At 35.2% G+C, this 16,172-nt stretch overlaps 2 protein-coding genes across 6 annotated transcripts in view; one reads left to right on the plus strand and one right to left on the minus strand.

Annotated features, from left to right (window-relative positions):
* LOC127154999 (solute carrier family 41 member 1) overlaps positions 1 to 3,665 on the plus strand; it is a 90,350-nt gene extending 86,685 nt beyond the window's left edge. For all 5 annotated transcript variants that reach the window (XM_051096899.1, XM_051096900.1, XM_051096897.1 and 2 more), the window contains one exon: positions 2,867 to 3,665. In XM_051096899.1, the coding sequence (XP_050952856.1) occupies positions 2,867 to 3,040 (174 nt within the window). In that variant the 3' untranslated portion in view covers positions 3,041 to 3,665. The remainder of the gene's footprint in view (positions 1 to 2,866) is intronic.
* A 303-nt stretch (positions 3,666 to 3,968) lies between these two features.
* si:ch211-236h17.3 (carbohydrate sulfotransferase 11) overlaps positions 3,969 to 16,172 on the minus strand; it is a 26,198-nt gene continuing 13,994 nt past the window's right edge. Inside the window, exons 2-3 of the mRNA XM_051096904.1 lie at positions 10,070 to 10,152; positions 3,969 to 7,254 (exon numbers count right to left, since the gene is read on the minus strand). Coding sequence (XP_050952861.1) covers positions 6,409 to 7,254; positions 10,070 to 10,152 — 929 coding nt within the window. The 3' untranslated portion in view covers positions 3,969 to 6,408. The remainder of the gene's footprint in view (positions 7,255 to 10,069; positions 10,153 to 16,172) is intronic.

The raw sequence follows: 16,172 nt of genomic DNA on the forward strand, positions 1-16,172 counted from the left end.
GTACATACATATACATATATTTATATATAACAGGGTGGGCAATATTTTGAGGGACAAGCTTAAACCTTTATTATTTAAATTAAATTATATAAAATCAATTACCCATTCATAAAGACAGTCACTTGCTTCATTCCTGAATGAATCAGCCGTTCGAAGGAATCGAATGATATGATTCAGTAATTAAAACCACCACCTACTGGCAGTTTTAGTTTAATTTTAAAGTATCTTCTTTTCAGCTATTTAAATAATTTATTATTTCTATATTCAAAATTTTATACTTAAAACATTAATCTCAACATCAATTTGATTGCACGCATGCCACCTCTGAGCCTCATTAAACATATGAAAACACCTACAAGCCACGTTTGTGTTCTTCTGTGCCACCTCTGTAGTACAAATTAATTTTGTTAATACTGATTTTATTTGATTGGTAACTTATTCTTATTCTGTTGTTTTAATTAGAAATTAAAAAAACTTATAAAATATATTTTTTTAAAAATGACATAAAAGATGACACTTTTAATACCATTTTGGTGATGAATACAACACTTAATATGAGATTTTTTAATGTTTTCACGTTGCTTTGTATATCAGTAATAATTTTCTCTAATGTGTATATATTTTCCAAGTATTAAATTCATTAAAAAAAAAAATAATAATAAAGGTTTAAGGCTTGTCTCTCAAAATATTGCCCACCCTGTTATATAAATATATATATATATATATATATGTATTAGGGCTGTCAAACAATTAATCCCGATTAATCGCATACAAAATAAAAGTTTGAGTTTGTGTAATATATGTGTGTGTGCTGTGTGTAATTATTCTATATATAAAAAATACACACAAATGAATGTATATATTTAAGAGAAATATGTTATGTATGAAATAGTTTTATTTAGATATAATATAAATTATATAAAAAATTATAGTAAATACATATACTTGTAAGTATTTCTTAAAAATATACATGAATGTGTTTGTATTTATATATACATAATAATTACACACAGTACACACACATATATTGGACAAACTCAAACTTTTATTTTGTATGTGTGAAAATATGTGCAAAGTGTTTCATTTTTAAATTTTTTAAAAGGCACGGAATACTAGAAATGACCCATTTCCCTTAATAGGGTGGACATGGAAAAATGGTGATATTTGGTGATTTAAAATGCTGTTAAAAAATAATAATAAATAAATAAAAATAAAATATGCTTAAAGTTCAAAAGGTGTTGTGTCAAATACAACTTTAAAATTTATGTTGTTGAAAATTCTAAGGCAATAAGCTCATGATCTCATGAGGACACAAAAGGCACCGAATCCCAGGAATGACGCAACTCACTCTAACTGATGAGATCTCTTTCATATTAATAATAAAATCCCTCTCTTAGATTTTCATCATCTGGCTGAAAAGCACGAAAATACTGCTTTTATAGTTTTAGGTCAAATTTGGAAATTGGCATGACTGTATTTATCCTCCTCCCATCCTCCTACTCGAATGATGTGACTAAAAATACAATATATTAGCATTATAAAATAGGGTGTGTTTTTAAATGTCACTAATCCTGAATTTTACTTGAAGTCTTACAGCTTAGATTTTGTCTCCAATTATTAATACTGTGTAGTGACTCATTTAGGCTGCTTGGGAAATCTCTTGAAAGAATAATACTAATAAAAGACTTCAAAAGGAAGTGAACATATTGGTCAATTTTACGATTATATGTAATAGGTCTCTTATTATCTTAATTATATGTGTAGGTCTCCTATATAAGTCATTATTTTCTATTTAAAATTATAGTAGTTAGTGCTGTTAAAGCGATGAATCACATCCAAAATAGAAGTTTGTTTACATACTACAATGTACAATGTGATCAGTAAGATGTTTTTAAATAAGATTTTTCTGCGCATCAAGGCTGCATTTATTTGATTAAAAATACAGAAAAAATAGTAACCTTTTTGAAACATTATTGCAATTTAAAATAGTGTTTATTTTTAATATGCTTTACGATAGAATTTATTTCTGTGATGAAAAGCTGAATTTTTAGCATCAATACTCCAGTCTTCAGAAGTTATTCTGATATGCAGATTTATTGCCAATGTTGCAAACAGTTGTGCTAATATTTTAATATTTATATTTATTTAAATATTATAATATTTTTGGAACCTGTGGATTCTTTGATGAATAATACATTAAACAGAACAGCATTTACTTAAAAAAATTTTTTTTTTTTAATTTCTTTGAAAGAAATTAATACTTTTTTCAGCAAGAATGTGTTAAATTGATAAGTGATAGTAAAGATTTCAGTTTTGAATAAATGCTGTTCTTTTTAACTTTTTATTAATCAAGGAATCCAGATAAACGTATTACAGGTTCCAAAAAAAATATTAAGCAGCACAACTGTTTCCAACATTGATAATAAATCAGCATATTAGAATGATTTCTGAAGGATCATGTGACACTGAAAACTAAAATGATGCTGAAAATTCAGCTTTGCATCACAGGAATAAATATTTTAAAGAATATTAAAATGGAGAACTAGTATATTAAATTGCAATAACATTTCATTTTTTGATGAGCATGAAAGACATTAAAAATCATACTGCTCCCAAACTTTTGAACGGCAATGTATATATTTAAGGAAAAAATAAATAAAGCATTGATTTGAGGGGGGAAAAAAAATTGTATATAAATGTCCTTACTGTCCCTTTTGATAAATGTTGTGTGTCCTTGCTGACCAAAAGCATTAAAAAGTACTAATTTATAAAAGATTAATAGTTGATTTATTAAAAAAATAGCTTGTATTACATTATTTATATATTATATATTATATAAAAGATTTATTCCTGTTTTTCCTTACAGGTTGGGATCCTCATTTATACAGCAGACTTGATTGTGCGTTTAATGTGGAGGAAAGGTCTGGACCCAGATAACTTCTCCATCCCATACCTGACTGCACTGGGAGACCTGTTGGGCACGGGTTTCCTGGCTTTGTGTTTTCGTCTGGTCATGTTAGTGGAGGGGCTCGGCTGGTAAAAACGCTAGACCACCTCCTTCTCCCCACACTCCCACCTCCAGCTCCCAGTTTGGGGACCGTTGTTGCCCAGGCTGGCTGCAGTGACTTTGGAGATGCAAACTTGTGAGGCAGAATATGAGCCACTTTGTTTCTGTGCTTACAAGATAGGTTGACTGGAAGTATCAAATACATCGGCAGGTATGGACTTACTACCTGACAGTCTGTCATACGATTATACTCTCGGTGCGTTGTCCTGTCGCCTCAGTTTCATACACACTAGTCACCAGAAAACTGTATATTAAGCTATATCTGTAGGTGCAAGCATCACAAGTTTTATGTCATGTATGAATTGAAGTTGAAGTTTACAAGATTTAAGACCTTGAAGGATTCTGAGATGTTTATTTTAATTATTTATCAATTATTGTTTTTGAGTTTCTGATTTAGGATCAATTTGAAAGAAAATGAGAAGTCTCAACTTTGAAGGTCATTCCTTTTGCTGTTTTAGTAACTACACAAGGTCATAATTGCTGCTAGATGTTTTTACTGGACTCTATCTCTCATATCTCTAACATACTCAGTTTGTAATTTTTTTTGAACCGGAAATATTTTTTCTCAAAATCCACACTTTGGAAAGGCAAAATCTTATATTACGATGAATGTAACTGGTTGTTCACGTGAATGAATTAATGACCATTCTATTGTTCATGTGGCAGTTTTATTCAAAACATTTGTAATATCTTCACTCTGAATTATAATTAACCTTAATCAAATGGTTTTTCTACAATTTGAGTGTTGTGGTCCCTAAAACAGTAAAAAAAAAAAAACAAACCAAAAAAAAAAATACATGTCCAAAAAAAGTTTCACTGTCGTACCAGAGGTCGTTTATAATTAAAATGTTCACCAAAAAACACAAAGCTGTTGGTTGACGTATTCCCTGTTGTCCACTGGAAAGAAAAAATTGAAAAGTTTATTTACCCTTCAAAGCAAGATTCCATACTGTCTAGTGCACATTGGCATTCACAGTTTTGCAGCACATGTATGGCCACAAGCTTTCAAAACAGGTGCAAACTGTTAGTTACATCACTAATGGCCCACAGTTACCACACACTCAACAGCTCATATAGTGAAAAGCTTTCCCACACTCACATTTTCTCATATGAATCCACCTCTTACAATACATTCATACTTTGACATAAGACTGCTCCTGTAATTTTCAAATCAAGACGTTCCTCTTCAAACGATGCCCACTGTATTATAAACTCCTTTGCCTTTACGAAACTCTGTAAGATTCCAGCACTCTGAAATCGAGCCTAACTAGCTAGATAGAAAATATTTTCCAACAAAACATTTCCAAGAGCAATTTTGTAGGGTTTGTTATGCAATGTGGCACACAAGGTACCCACTGTGCACCAGGACATGTCTGCCTGTCGGCCAGGTATTAGTCAGACGCCTTATTCTCACCCTTCCTCTAAAAGTTTCACCATCATTTCAACCATAAAAATAAGTCATTAGCCTGTTTTTTGGAGATGAGATGAAATACCCTAAATTATTAAGTGATTGGTCCACCTCCAGAACAAAACTTTACAGGTCATGTACTCACCCCCTTGTCATCCAAGATGTTCACATCTTTCTTTAGTCATAAAGAAATTGTTTTTTGAGGAAAACATTTTAGAAATTTTCGCCATATAGTGGACTTCAATGGTGCCTGCGAGTTTGAACTTCCAAAATGCAGTTTAAAGCAGCTTCAAAGAGCTCTAAATGACCCCAGCCAAGGAAGAAGGGTCTTATTTAGTAAAACGATCAGTTATTTTCTTTAAAAAAAAAAATAAAAAATACAGAAATTACTCTCTGTCTCAATGCAGTTAGGGCATGTCGTATCTCATTTTCCCTTCCAATTTCAAAATTGTCCTACATCCCTGAATACCGACGAGTGTTTACAAAGTAAACGTGTAAAGAAGGTCAAATGCCCTTTACAAAAAAAAAAAAAAGAGATGTAGAGCGATTTTGAAGTTGAAAATGAACGTTTTTCAACAAACCCTAACCTAACTGTCTTGAACAGGAGTGCACAGAGTATGCCTGTGCATCACAGAGCTAGATAAGATGAGCGTTTGTGGTTAAAGTGTACAAATTGTAATTTCTTTTAGAAAATAACCAATCATTTCGTTAGATGAGACCCGTCTTCCTCGGCTGGGATCGTTTAGAGCTCTTTGAAGCTGCTTTAAACTGTATTTTGGAAGTTCAAACTCTCAGGCAAGTCCACTATATGGAGAGAAATCCTGAAATGTTTTCCTCAAAAAACAATTCCTTACAACTGAAGAATGACAGACATGAATATCCTGGATGACAAGGGGTTGAGTAAATTATCTGTAAAGTTCTGGAAGTGAACTAATTCTTTAAGGGTCTGAAAACATTGCACACAGTCATGAAAACTACTAAGATGTTGAAGGGATTGATTTTCTCTCACTTGAAGAGTTCTAAGGGATCCTAACACCTCTCTACAAACCTTTATTGCACTTCACCCCTTATTTCAAATTCATAAGACGAGTGTTTCCTCCCAGGATCATGCTGATGTTTGACCTGCAATGCCCAGTGTGTAGTTTGCACCTCACCCCGCATCCATAGCCCAACAAGAGCTGCACTGATGAGGGTCTACCTTTCCCCAACCACAGCTATGCTCTGTTTACCCAGCCTGTTGCATGCTAAATAAATGGGTGACTCTGTGAGAACACCATTTCTTTCCAGAGCAGCCAAACCGGTCCAGTTTGCGAATGCAAAAGAAGTCTAAATTCATCCCTTACCCTTGACTACCTCCAACTATCTGCTTGAAACACTTGACGGTTGTTACCTTTAGACTTGGAAACTACCCTTTCTGATTGGGCGTAAGGTTAAGGTCTGAAATCATATCCAGGGAATGTTGAAAAGGAGGATTTGAGATCAGCTTCAAGGAATCTCTTTGAGATTAACGTCAAGGCTTTGCTGGTTCCAGTTCAAGAGCGAAATCCGCAATAAATATGCTACGTAAACAATACCATAAATATCATTTCAGGTGGTGAAGATTAAAGGCGATGAAATGCTATGAAACATTCATAGCATTTGTCCGTTGATGAAGAATCCCGCTTCACTTATCAACATTCAGAAGGACAAAGGCACATACTTGAACCTCGCTCGAAAGTTACCAAAAGCCAAAGGAATTACAGACAGTATTTTGTGAACTTTCGAGGCGGGATGCAACACCCCAGCCAGCACAAATCTGTTCCCAGTGCTGAATTTCACCTTGAGGGAGCGAGGGCGATGGCGCATCCTCAGCAGGGTCCCTCAGGCGATCCACTTGCGAAATTTTAAATGTTAGTGCGCAAGGTTTAGGATCAGTTGAAGCTTGCTGAAACCTTCATCTCAGCTTCAAGTATGCTGGCACAGAGTAGTTAAAAAGCAAGAAGTCCATTCGGTAAAGATTAAAGAGTTTCTTCTGGTAAAACGGACTGATGTTGTCGAAGAACTTGGCGGCCATGTCGCCCGTGGTCCTGGTGCTCTTGGACATAACCGGGAACTTGACCTCTCCTTCGGCGCCTGCTAACTTCAGGATGTAGCGCGAATCTTGCTCGAGAGTTTCGTACTTGCCCACCACGTCGTAATGAATCAGGCAAGGGTGGCAAAGCGAATGCACCCGTTCCCAATGCTCATTAAACGGCTCCTCTCTCTGAGTCTGGGGGTCTACTAAATAATACACAAATTCCTCAAAGGAAACATCGTTGCCTTTTTCCAGTGCCTCAGCCTGGGGATCCGCACGATGCCTCCGGATGATTTTGGTCCCGTAGCGTTTATGGAAGGCCGTGTTGTAGCTACGGGTGAACTTGTTGCGATATGCCGAGACGAGTCTCTCAAAGGGTTCCCGCACAAAGACGAACTTCAGATATGTGCGAAGGCGCTTGTTGATTTCTGCCGTGGAATACTCCGAGAGCGAACGTAGGTTGCCCGCTACATGAGCCTCGTTGGCTGGAATCGCCAGTGGTTCGCGATAGCGCCCATCTCCCGTTAACACCATCAACACACGCTTCCAGTTCGTGCATGCCACTTTGGGGACGTAGCAATACAGTAACTTGTGTTTATCGTCCACTATGAGGTGGCGGAGGTCCTCCGGGCTGAGCACGCGCCGTTTGCGGGTGTGTGAGTGACAGGTTTCCTCCAGGAGTTCCCTTCGACCCTGCAGAGTGGCCTGCACTGCAGACTGCTCCAGCTGGAGGACATGAAGGAATCGTATAAGAGTCACAGAATTTCATTTTTGGGGTTCAAACTGAAATCTTTTCTCCTGAAACTAAATGGAGGATTTCTTAATAATGCACTTATGGGAACCACAGATTGCACTATATGTAAACACACGTATTTGCGTGACTTTCTGTGATACGACGGTTGCTGTTTAAGGGAAGTTCTTGTGAAACCATGAGGCACATAGCTGTTATGGGAGGGTGACGGTTTTGCCTGGGGGATGAGCCACAGATGGGTTTGATAAGGGCAGGAATATAATAGATTTGATTTGATGAGCTGGTTGTGTTTCAGCTGGAAGGATTTTATCTAGACGTTCCACTCAATGCCATAATTTACGTCATGTCGTTCCAAACCCATACAAGCAAACATTTAGCATGACATCCTGGCTGTTTGCTTCCACTACACAGTGAACGGTGTCTGTACAGACTACTGTATGGCTTTAAAAAAGTTTGAATATGGTGCACAAGCCATATGGATTACTCTTAATATACTGTTTGTAGGGCCCTATGAAATCCATTTGATTTGTTTGTTTTTTTTTTTCTTCCAAATTCTGTTTTTTCCCTATTTTAATTTCACTGATTCCATTTTTGTCTTTTTAACTTTTCTAGACTCTGTTTTAGTGGTTGAGTTCAATTTTATTCATCAAAAAGCATGTCTAATAAACTTAAATCATGAAACACACAATTTAACAGCAATTTATTAAAAGTTTAACAAAAATTTAATTAAAGGCCCTATGAAATCCATTTCCCCCCAAAGTCAATTTTATTTTTTTCTCCAAAATACGCTTTTTTCCCCCTATTTTAATTTCACTGGATTCCTTTTTAGTTGTTCTAGCCTCTGTTTTAGTGGTTAAATTAAATTTTATTAATCAAAAAGCATGTATAATTAATTGAAATTAGAGATTTATTTAACAGCAATTTCTTACAAATTTAACCAAAATTTCATTTTTAAGAACCTATGAAATCCATTTTATTTTTCCCCCAAATTCCCATTTTATTTAATTATTTTATTATTTTCAAATTCCTTTTTTCCCTATTTTAATTTCACTGGATTCCATTTTTTCTTATACATTTTTCTAGATTTAATGGTTACATTCAATTGTATTAATCAAAAGTGTGTCTAATAAATTGAAATCATGAAACTTACACAATTTAACAGCAATTAATTAAAAGTTTAACAAAATTTACATTTTTAATTTTATTTTTTTTCCCAAATTCAGCTTTATTTATTTATTTTCCAAATTTCATTTTTTTTTTTCCCCTATTTTAATTTCACTGGATTCCGTTTTTTCTTTTAAATTTTTCTAGACTTTGTTTTAATGGTTAAATAACAGTTTATTAATCAAAAAGCATTTTAACAGCAATTTATTAGAAGTTTAACAAATTACAATTTTAAGGCCTATGAAATCCATTTTATTTTTTCCAAAATTCCATTTTTTCCTATTTTAATTTGACTAGAATCCATTTTTTCCTTTTTAAATGTTCTACACTCTGTTTTAATGGTTAAATTGAATTGTATTAATCAAAAGCATGTCTAATAAATTGAATACATGAAACTTGCACAATTTAACAGCAATTTATTAAAAGTATAACGAAATTTACATTTTTAAGGCCCTATGAAATCCATTTTATTTTTCCCCCCAAAATTTTATTAAAGTTTTATTTTTTTCCAAATTCCGCTTTTTTTTCCCCCTATTTTAATTTTACTGGATTCCTTTTTTTCCTTTTTAATTGTTCTAGACTAAATTAAATTTTATTAATCAAAAAGCATTTTAACAGCAATTTATTAAAACTTTAACAAAAATTTAATTTTTTAGGCCCTATGAAATTTTCCAAATTCCATTTCCCCCCCCCCAAATTCCATTTTAATCCTATTTCAATTTTACTGTATTGTTTTTTTATTTGTAATTTTTCTAGACTTTGTTTTAATGTTTAAATTAAATTTTATTAATCAGAAAGCATATCTAATAAACTGAAATCACAAAACCTACACAATTTAACAGCAATTAATTAAAAGTTTAACAAAAATTAAATTTTTACGGCCCTGGGAAATTTTTTTTCTCAATTTAATTACATTTTTTTCGATTCATTTCCTGGAAACCTTTAATGGTTTCATAAAAATTTAATAATCAAAAGTCATGTCATCTCTACATTTTTCTCAGAAATACAGTGTTGTGTATTTGCATTTTTATTTGGTAAATAAATTCTGATAAATCATTTTTATGGTAAATACTACTTTAAAAATGTTTTAACAATTTTATTAGCAGTAGGACTATCATTACAATAAATAACATATTTCTGTCACAGTTTAAGTTAAGTCAAACTTTTATTCTGACGGGTTGTTGTAAAGACCTTTAAGCTCTCTGTTTATATGATATGACTAAAGTCTTTGTCTAAAGAAAAGGTAAAATGGTCAGTAAAACATTTTCAAAAACTAGTCGATATCGCGTTTTGATTGAAATGTGCTTTTCATTTATCCATCCAAAACTCAAATAATGATGCATATAATTTTGTTTTGTCAGATGGTTTGCATGTGTTTTCATGAGATGATGGTTGTTTAAAAATAAGGTGTTGGGGGCGAATGAATTGAGCCACTTCAGGAATGTGAGGTTGTTATTTTAGTAATTCAACTTCCACTGCTCTTAGAATCTTTCCCTTCAACACCAGGGGCCATAGAAATGCACCCTATCCTCTGTTAATCAGCGCTATTGCCAAAAAACGTACAATTCACACTTAATTTCTTATTTAATAACAACATTTCAATGCTCTAATTACTAAAATACATACCTGGTCATTTTCTTGTAGTGTCTGCAGTGGACTTCTTCCTGATTTAACTAAGAAACTGCTCTGGCCCGAAATCTGTTCAGAAGCTACAAGCACACAACAAATACAAAAGATAAGAAATGGCAACATTAAGATAAGAAATCCAAAACCATTTAGACATCCATTAAACATTTAACTGGTTTTTGTAAAGGCAACAAATAATATTGCTATTTCATATGGTCATTGTCAGTTTGAAAAAACCTCTAACCCTAAGCATTAAACACAAAAAAATATTTATCTGATTACTCGATTAATCGTCAGAATAATCGACTGATTACTTGATTATTAAAGGATAAGTCCACTTCCAAAACAAAGATTCACATATAATGTACTCACCCCCTTGTCATCCAAGATGTTCATGTCTTTCTTTCTTCAGTCGTAAAGAAAGAGTTTTTTGAGGAAAACATTTTTGCATTTTTCTCCATATAATGGACTGATACGGTGCCCCGATTTTGAACTTCCAAAATGCAGTTTAAATGTGGCTTCAGATGATCCCAGCCGTGGAGGAAGGCTCTTATCTAGCAAAACGATCGGTTATTTTCATTAAAAAAAATACAATTTAAATGCGTTTTAACTTCAAACGCTCGTCTTGCCTTTCTCCATGAACCGTGTATTCTGACTCAAGACAGTTAGGGTATGTTGAAAAACACCAATCGTATTTTCTCCCTCAACTTCAAAAATCATTTCAAAATCATCCTACATCGCCGCAGAAGTTCCGTGTTTGCAAAGTGAACGTGCAAAGAAGATCAAACACCCTTAACAAAAAAGGTAAAACAGCGATATAGGACGATTTTGAAGTTGAGGGAGAACATGAGATGGGAGTTTTTCGACATACCCTAACTGTCATGAACCGGAAAAAAACTGTCCAGGCAGTGTAAGACAAGACAAGCGTTTGGCATTAAAAAGTATATAAATTGTATTCTTTTTATTAAAGTAACCGATCATTACGCTAGATAAGACCCTTCTTCCTCGACTGGGATCGTTTACAATCGCATTTGGGATCGTTTGAACCCGCATTTAAACTGCATTTTGGAAGTTTATAATCGGGGCACCATATCAGTCCATTATATGGAGAAAAATGCAAAAATGTTTTCCTCAAAAAGCAATTTCTATACGACTGAAGAAAGAAAGACATGAACATCTTGGATGACAAGGGGGTGAGTACATTATATGTGAATCTTTGTTTTGGAAGTGGACTTCTCCTTTAATAATCAAGTAATCAGTCGATTATTCTGACGATTAATCGAGTAATCGGATAAATATTTTTTTGTGTGTTTAAAGCTTAGAAAGACATGAGCATCTTGGATGACAAGGGGGTGAGTAAATTATTTGTAAATTGTTGTTCTGGAAGTGGACTTGCTATTTATTTAAATACTATTTAATACTAAGTATAGTATTTAATACTATCTTTTTAACAATACAATGGGTGAATATCGTAGAGACTTTGGTGGGGACTCTTTGATGTGGGCTATTACGAAACCATCCAGAATACCCTGGAAAACCACATAGCAACATGCTAAAAACCATTGTGAACGCCTTAGCGACCACATAGCAATGCCTTGGCAACCACTCACAACGTCCCAGCATTGCGACAGCGAGTTTCACATGTTCAAGCACCACTCAACAAGCTTCTTTGGGGTTAAGAGACTCGTGACCTTGTCTAGAGAGAGCAGAAATCAAAGCGCTTTGTCTGAATGATCATGTTATTGAGCTATAAAAGATCAGAGCTGTTAATTCTCAGCATATGGGGACCAGCGGGTTTCAGGCTGCTCCACAATTACTGCCTTCTCTGACTCCTGCACCTAGCTGATCGGCCATAAAATTCCTCCTTCACATTTGCATTCTCTATAGGAACAGTCTGTTCTCTTCAGTACAAGCCACTTCCCCCCCTTACTCCCCTTCCCACCCACTCACACACACACACACACACACACATACACACACTCCTTCAGTCTGTGTTGGGGCCCTTGCTGCAAACGTAAGTGATTGGTTTTGCACATGTGCCAGCTAAGTCAAAAGGATACTTTAAATGCTCAGAAAGAGAGCGCAAGCCTAGCAACTCTGGACACTGTGAGAGTGGAGGAGTAAGCAATCATGGCAAAAAGAGAGAAAGCACTTTCCATTAATAGCTTCTATAAAAAACCCAAAATGTTCTTTTTCAGTAAACGGTCAGTGAAAGGAGGTGCTTAACCCTCAAAAGTGCTGATCGTTAATCTCAGAAGGACAAACGAAAAACATTGAAGCTTTGGGGGAACTTTTCTATAAATAAACAAAAAGTAAACATCATAATTACATTTAAAAACTATACTAAAATCAAAAAACTATACTAAAATCAGCTATCATTTTTTCATTTGGTAAAATAATTTGGGTGATAAATGATACAGTAACTAAACATACATTTATTGAAAGAAAAAAAGCTTAAAAAGAATTAGTGGTAGACCAGTTTGTAGCTTATTTGTGGAAAGTGTCAAAAGACCTAGTAGGAAAATATGGATTATATGAGGATCAAATGGAAAATGGGAGAAAAGAAGAACATGATATAACATGGAAGGGGCAGAAAGAAGGAAATGGGGAGGGGGTTGAGTACATATACAGACCTAAATTTGTGCTATGAAAGCAGGCGCTGATGGCTTTCCCAGCCTTTATATACACTCATTATTAAACTGAACAGATGGATAAATTAAATGAATATAAAACTGCAAATAAGCCAGCAAAACATATGTAAATGGATAAGTTCTACGGTAAGAATTAAGCCTTTCAGGCTACATTCACACTGCAGGCTAACGTGATTTTGTTTTGCTCACATGTGATTCAGATCTGTTTTTTCAGGTCAGATGATTTGCAATGCGACCGCAGTGTGAACATTCATGTCGGAGTTCACACGACTTTTAAGTCACTCTAGATCAGGGTTGCAACAAAACCTGCCCAATATCTGCTCAAAACTAGCCCTTTGGAGGGGGACCCTCAGTAAAAATTGCATTCCAGGGGGTAAAACTCACATTTTTTTGGCATGGTTACCCTGGTAAAATTCGCATTCCAGGGGCAGAATATGACGTTATTGGGGTGACTTCAACCCGTGCACATGATAAACAACCCGTGGTAACGGTGTTAAAGTAGCCCAATTCCACGGGAAAACCACAGACTTGGCAACGCTCTAGATCAAAATTCGTCACGATTCTGCGCTCATGGGAGTCACTTCAAAGATTTTACATACCCAAAGTCATCAAGACAGTTGCGAAAGGTAGTCAGTGGAAGTAGAGTGATGTGTCAGAACTCATAAGTATTGCTTACGAAGCACAAAATATGAGGAATCATATAAAAGTTTCAAAACTGCTCTCTTCTTTTTCTTATTGTCTGCGCATAGTTTCACTAGCTTCTGCGGCAGGTCACACTATAAATAAATGCATTCGCTTGCCTTATGTCCTCCGTGTTTACTACTGTATAATGGTGCACTGCGCAAGTGTGGCTAAGTCCACAGTTTTCATGCGGAATTGGGCTACTTTTTCACTGTTTCGCAGGTTGTTTTTCAAATATGTGGGTTAAAGCGACCCTACTAATGCAATATTTATCCCCAAGAATGCGACTGGGCTAGTTTTGGACTAGTTTTGAAAAGCAATAGGATTTTGTTGTGAATACCTGCCAACCCTGGACGTATTGTTCTTTTGCGCATGTGGTTTCGTTCAAAACCATAATCTGTTCATGATCTGATATTGGCCACATTAAAACAAAATGTCAAAAATCTAAGGATCTAAGCAAAAATCGAAATTGAGCACTAAGGCTTAGGCTACGTTCACACTGCAGGCAAATGTGATTTTTTTATTGTTTTTTTTTTTTTTGCTCACATGTGACTCAGATTTGTTTTTCTCATGACAGTGTGAACACCACAAATCACATGGAATCTGATCTTTTCAATTCGGATTTGTGTCACTTCCATATGTGGAAAGAAATCTGATAAAGATCAGATGATTTACAATACAGTGTGAACAGTCATGACGGAATTCATGCGATTTTTACGTCACTCTAGATCAAAGTTGCCATGTATTCACAACAAAATCTGCCTAACTGCTACTTAAAACTAGTCCAATCACGTTTTGGAGGGGATCCCCTGGTAAAAACTGCATTCCAGGGGGTAAAATGCACGTTTTTGCCGTCATGTTGGAATCCATGCGACTTTGAAGTCACTCTAGATCATGGTTGGGCTACTTTTTCACTAGGGGGGGATTTTAGTCTGAAAACCTTTTCATAACAGTGTGAACACCACAAACCACATGGAATCTGTTTTTTTTTTTTCAATTCGGATTTGTGCCACTTCCATATGTGCAAATAAATACAGATCAGATGATTTGCAAAGCAGTCTAAATAGTCATGATGGAATTCATGCGATTTTTTACATCACTCTAGATCAGGGTTGCCACGTATTCACAACGATATCTGCCTAACTGCTACTTAAACCTTTCCCAAAGGGGAGGGAATCCCCCCGGTACAAACGGTCTATTGTCGTCATGTCGGAATAAATGCGACTTAAGTCACTCTAGATCAGGGTTGGACTACTTTTCACTGGGGGGGAGGTGTGATTTTAGTCTGAAAACCTGGCAACACTGTTCGTATTGTTCTTTTGCGGATGTGGTTCAGTTCACAACCATGATCTGTTCACATTGGAAATCTGATAGTGGCCACATTTAATACAAAAATGTCAACAGCTATTAAAAAAAAAAAAAAAAAAAAAGAACAAACAGATCTGAGCATAAATCGGAATTGAGTACTAAGGCTTGTCTTAGGCTACATTCACACTGAAGGCAAATGTGATTTTTTTTTTTTTTTTTTTGGCTCACATGTGACTCGGATCTGTTTTTCTCATAACAGTGTAAACACCACAAACCACATGGAATCTTTTCAATCTTTTAAATTCGGATTTGTGTCACTTCCATATGTGCAAATAAATCTGATACAGGTCAGATGATTTGCAATGCAGTGTGAACAGTCATGACTGAATCCAAGCGATTTTATGTCACTCTAGATCAGGGTTGCCAGGTATTCACAACAAAATCTGCCTAACTGCCACTTAAAACTAGCCCAATCACGTTTTGGAGGTGACCCCTCGGTAAAAACTGCATTCCAGGGGGTTTTAGTCTGAAAACCTGGCAACCCTGTTCATACTGTTCTTTTGCGCATGTTGTTCAGTTCAAAACCATAATCTGTTCACACTGGAAATCTGATATTGGCCAAATTTAAAACAAAAATGTTAACGGCCATACAAAAAAAATAAAAAAAATAGATCTAGGCAAAAATCTGAATTAAACACTAAGGCTCAGTATGAACAGCCTTTTGGCTGTTCAGCCTCTGGCTTTTTGGCATATTACTGTATTACAGTTACAGTCAAGAGTGACAGAGCAACATTTGCAAGTGAAATGCATAAACAGTTTTGTTTATAATGGGAGAGATCTGCTTTCTAGGAAGTCTTTACTAAGTTTTCAAAATTAAACAGATGGAGCGTGGCAAAGCATACTCTAAACAAGCAGTAGAATCATAGTCTGCACGGCTAATTCACTTCTCAGCCCTGTATAATCAGGCTGCAAAATTAAAGCATGCGAATATTAATTAATTCAGTCATGAAGATGTTGCTTGGTAACCTTCCGGGAGCATCTAGTCATAAAACGTAATTAATATTCATGATTGCTTAATTTGCCCGATGATTAGCACCCACTCGACAACGTCCGTCTTTCAGCCAATACATTAGACCTGCTCAGTGAATGGAAAAAAAAAAATGTTAGCATAAAGTCTTGAGCTGTGCTGCTCATATAATGTTGCATGGGTTTTCAATGTGTTCAAAAATGCTCCTACTGGCTTTAAAACTCACATCAGCTCATATTTATGACCCACTTAAGTTGGTTGCCTCACAACAGATAATGGAGTTGTTAAACAGTAGTGTTCAAAGTCATAAAAAAGGAATCATTTAGTGTTACCAAATTCCATTAACATATCAAAGCTGCAGTCACAAAATTATGTCTTTTCACAATATACTCATCCTAATCATGAGAATCTTTCTTTAAAAGGAAGTCTTAAAGTG

This window comes from Labeo rohita, chromosome 23 (assembly GCF_022985175.1).
Source record: "Labeo rohita strain BAU-BD-2019 chromosome 23, IGBB_LRoh.1.0, whole genome shotgun sequence".
Lineage (NCBI taxonomy): Eukaryota > Metazoa > Chordata > Actinopteri > Cypriniformes > Cyprinidae > Labeo > Labeo rohita.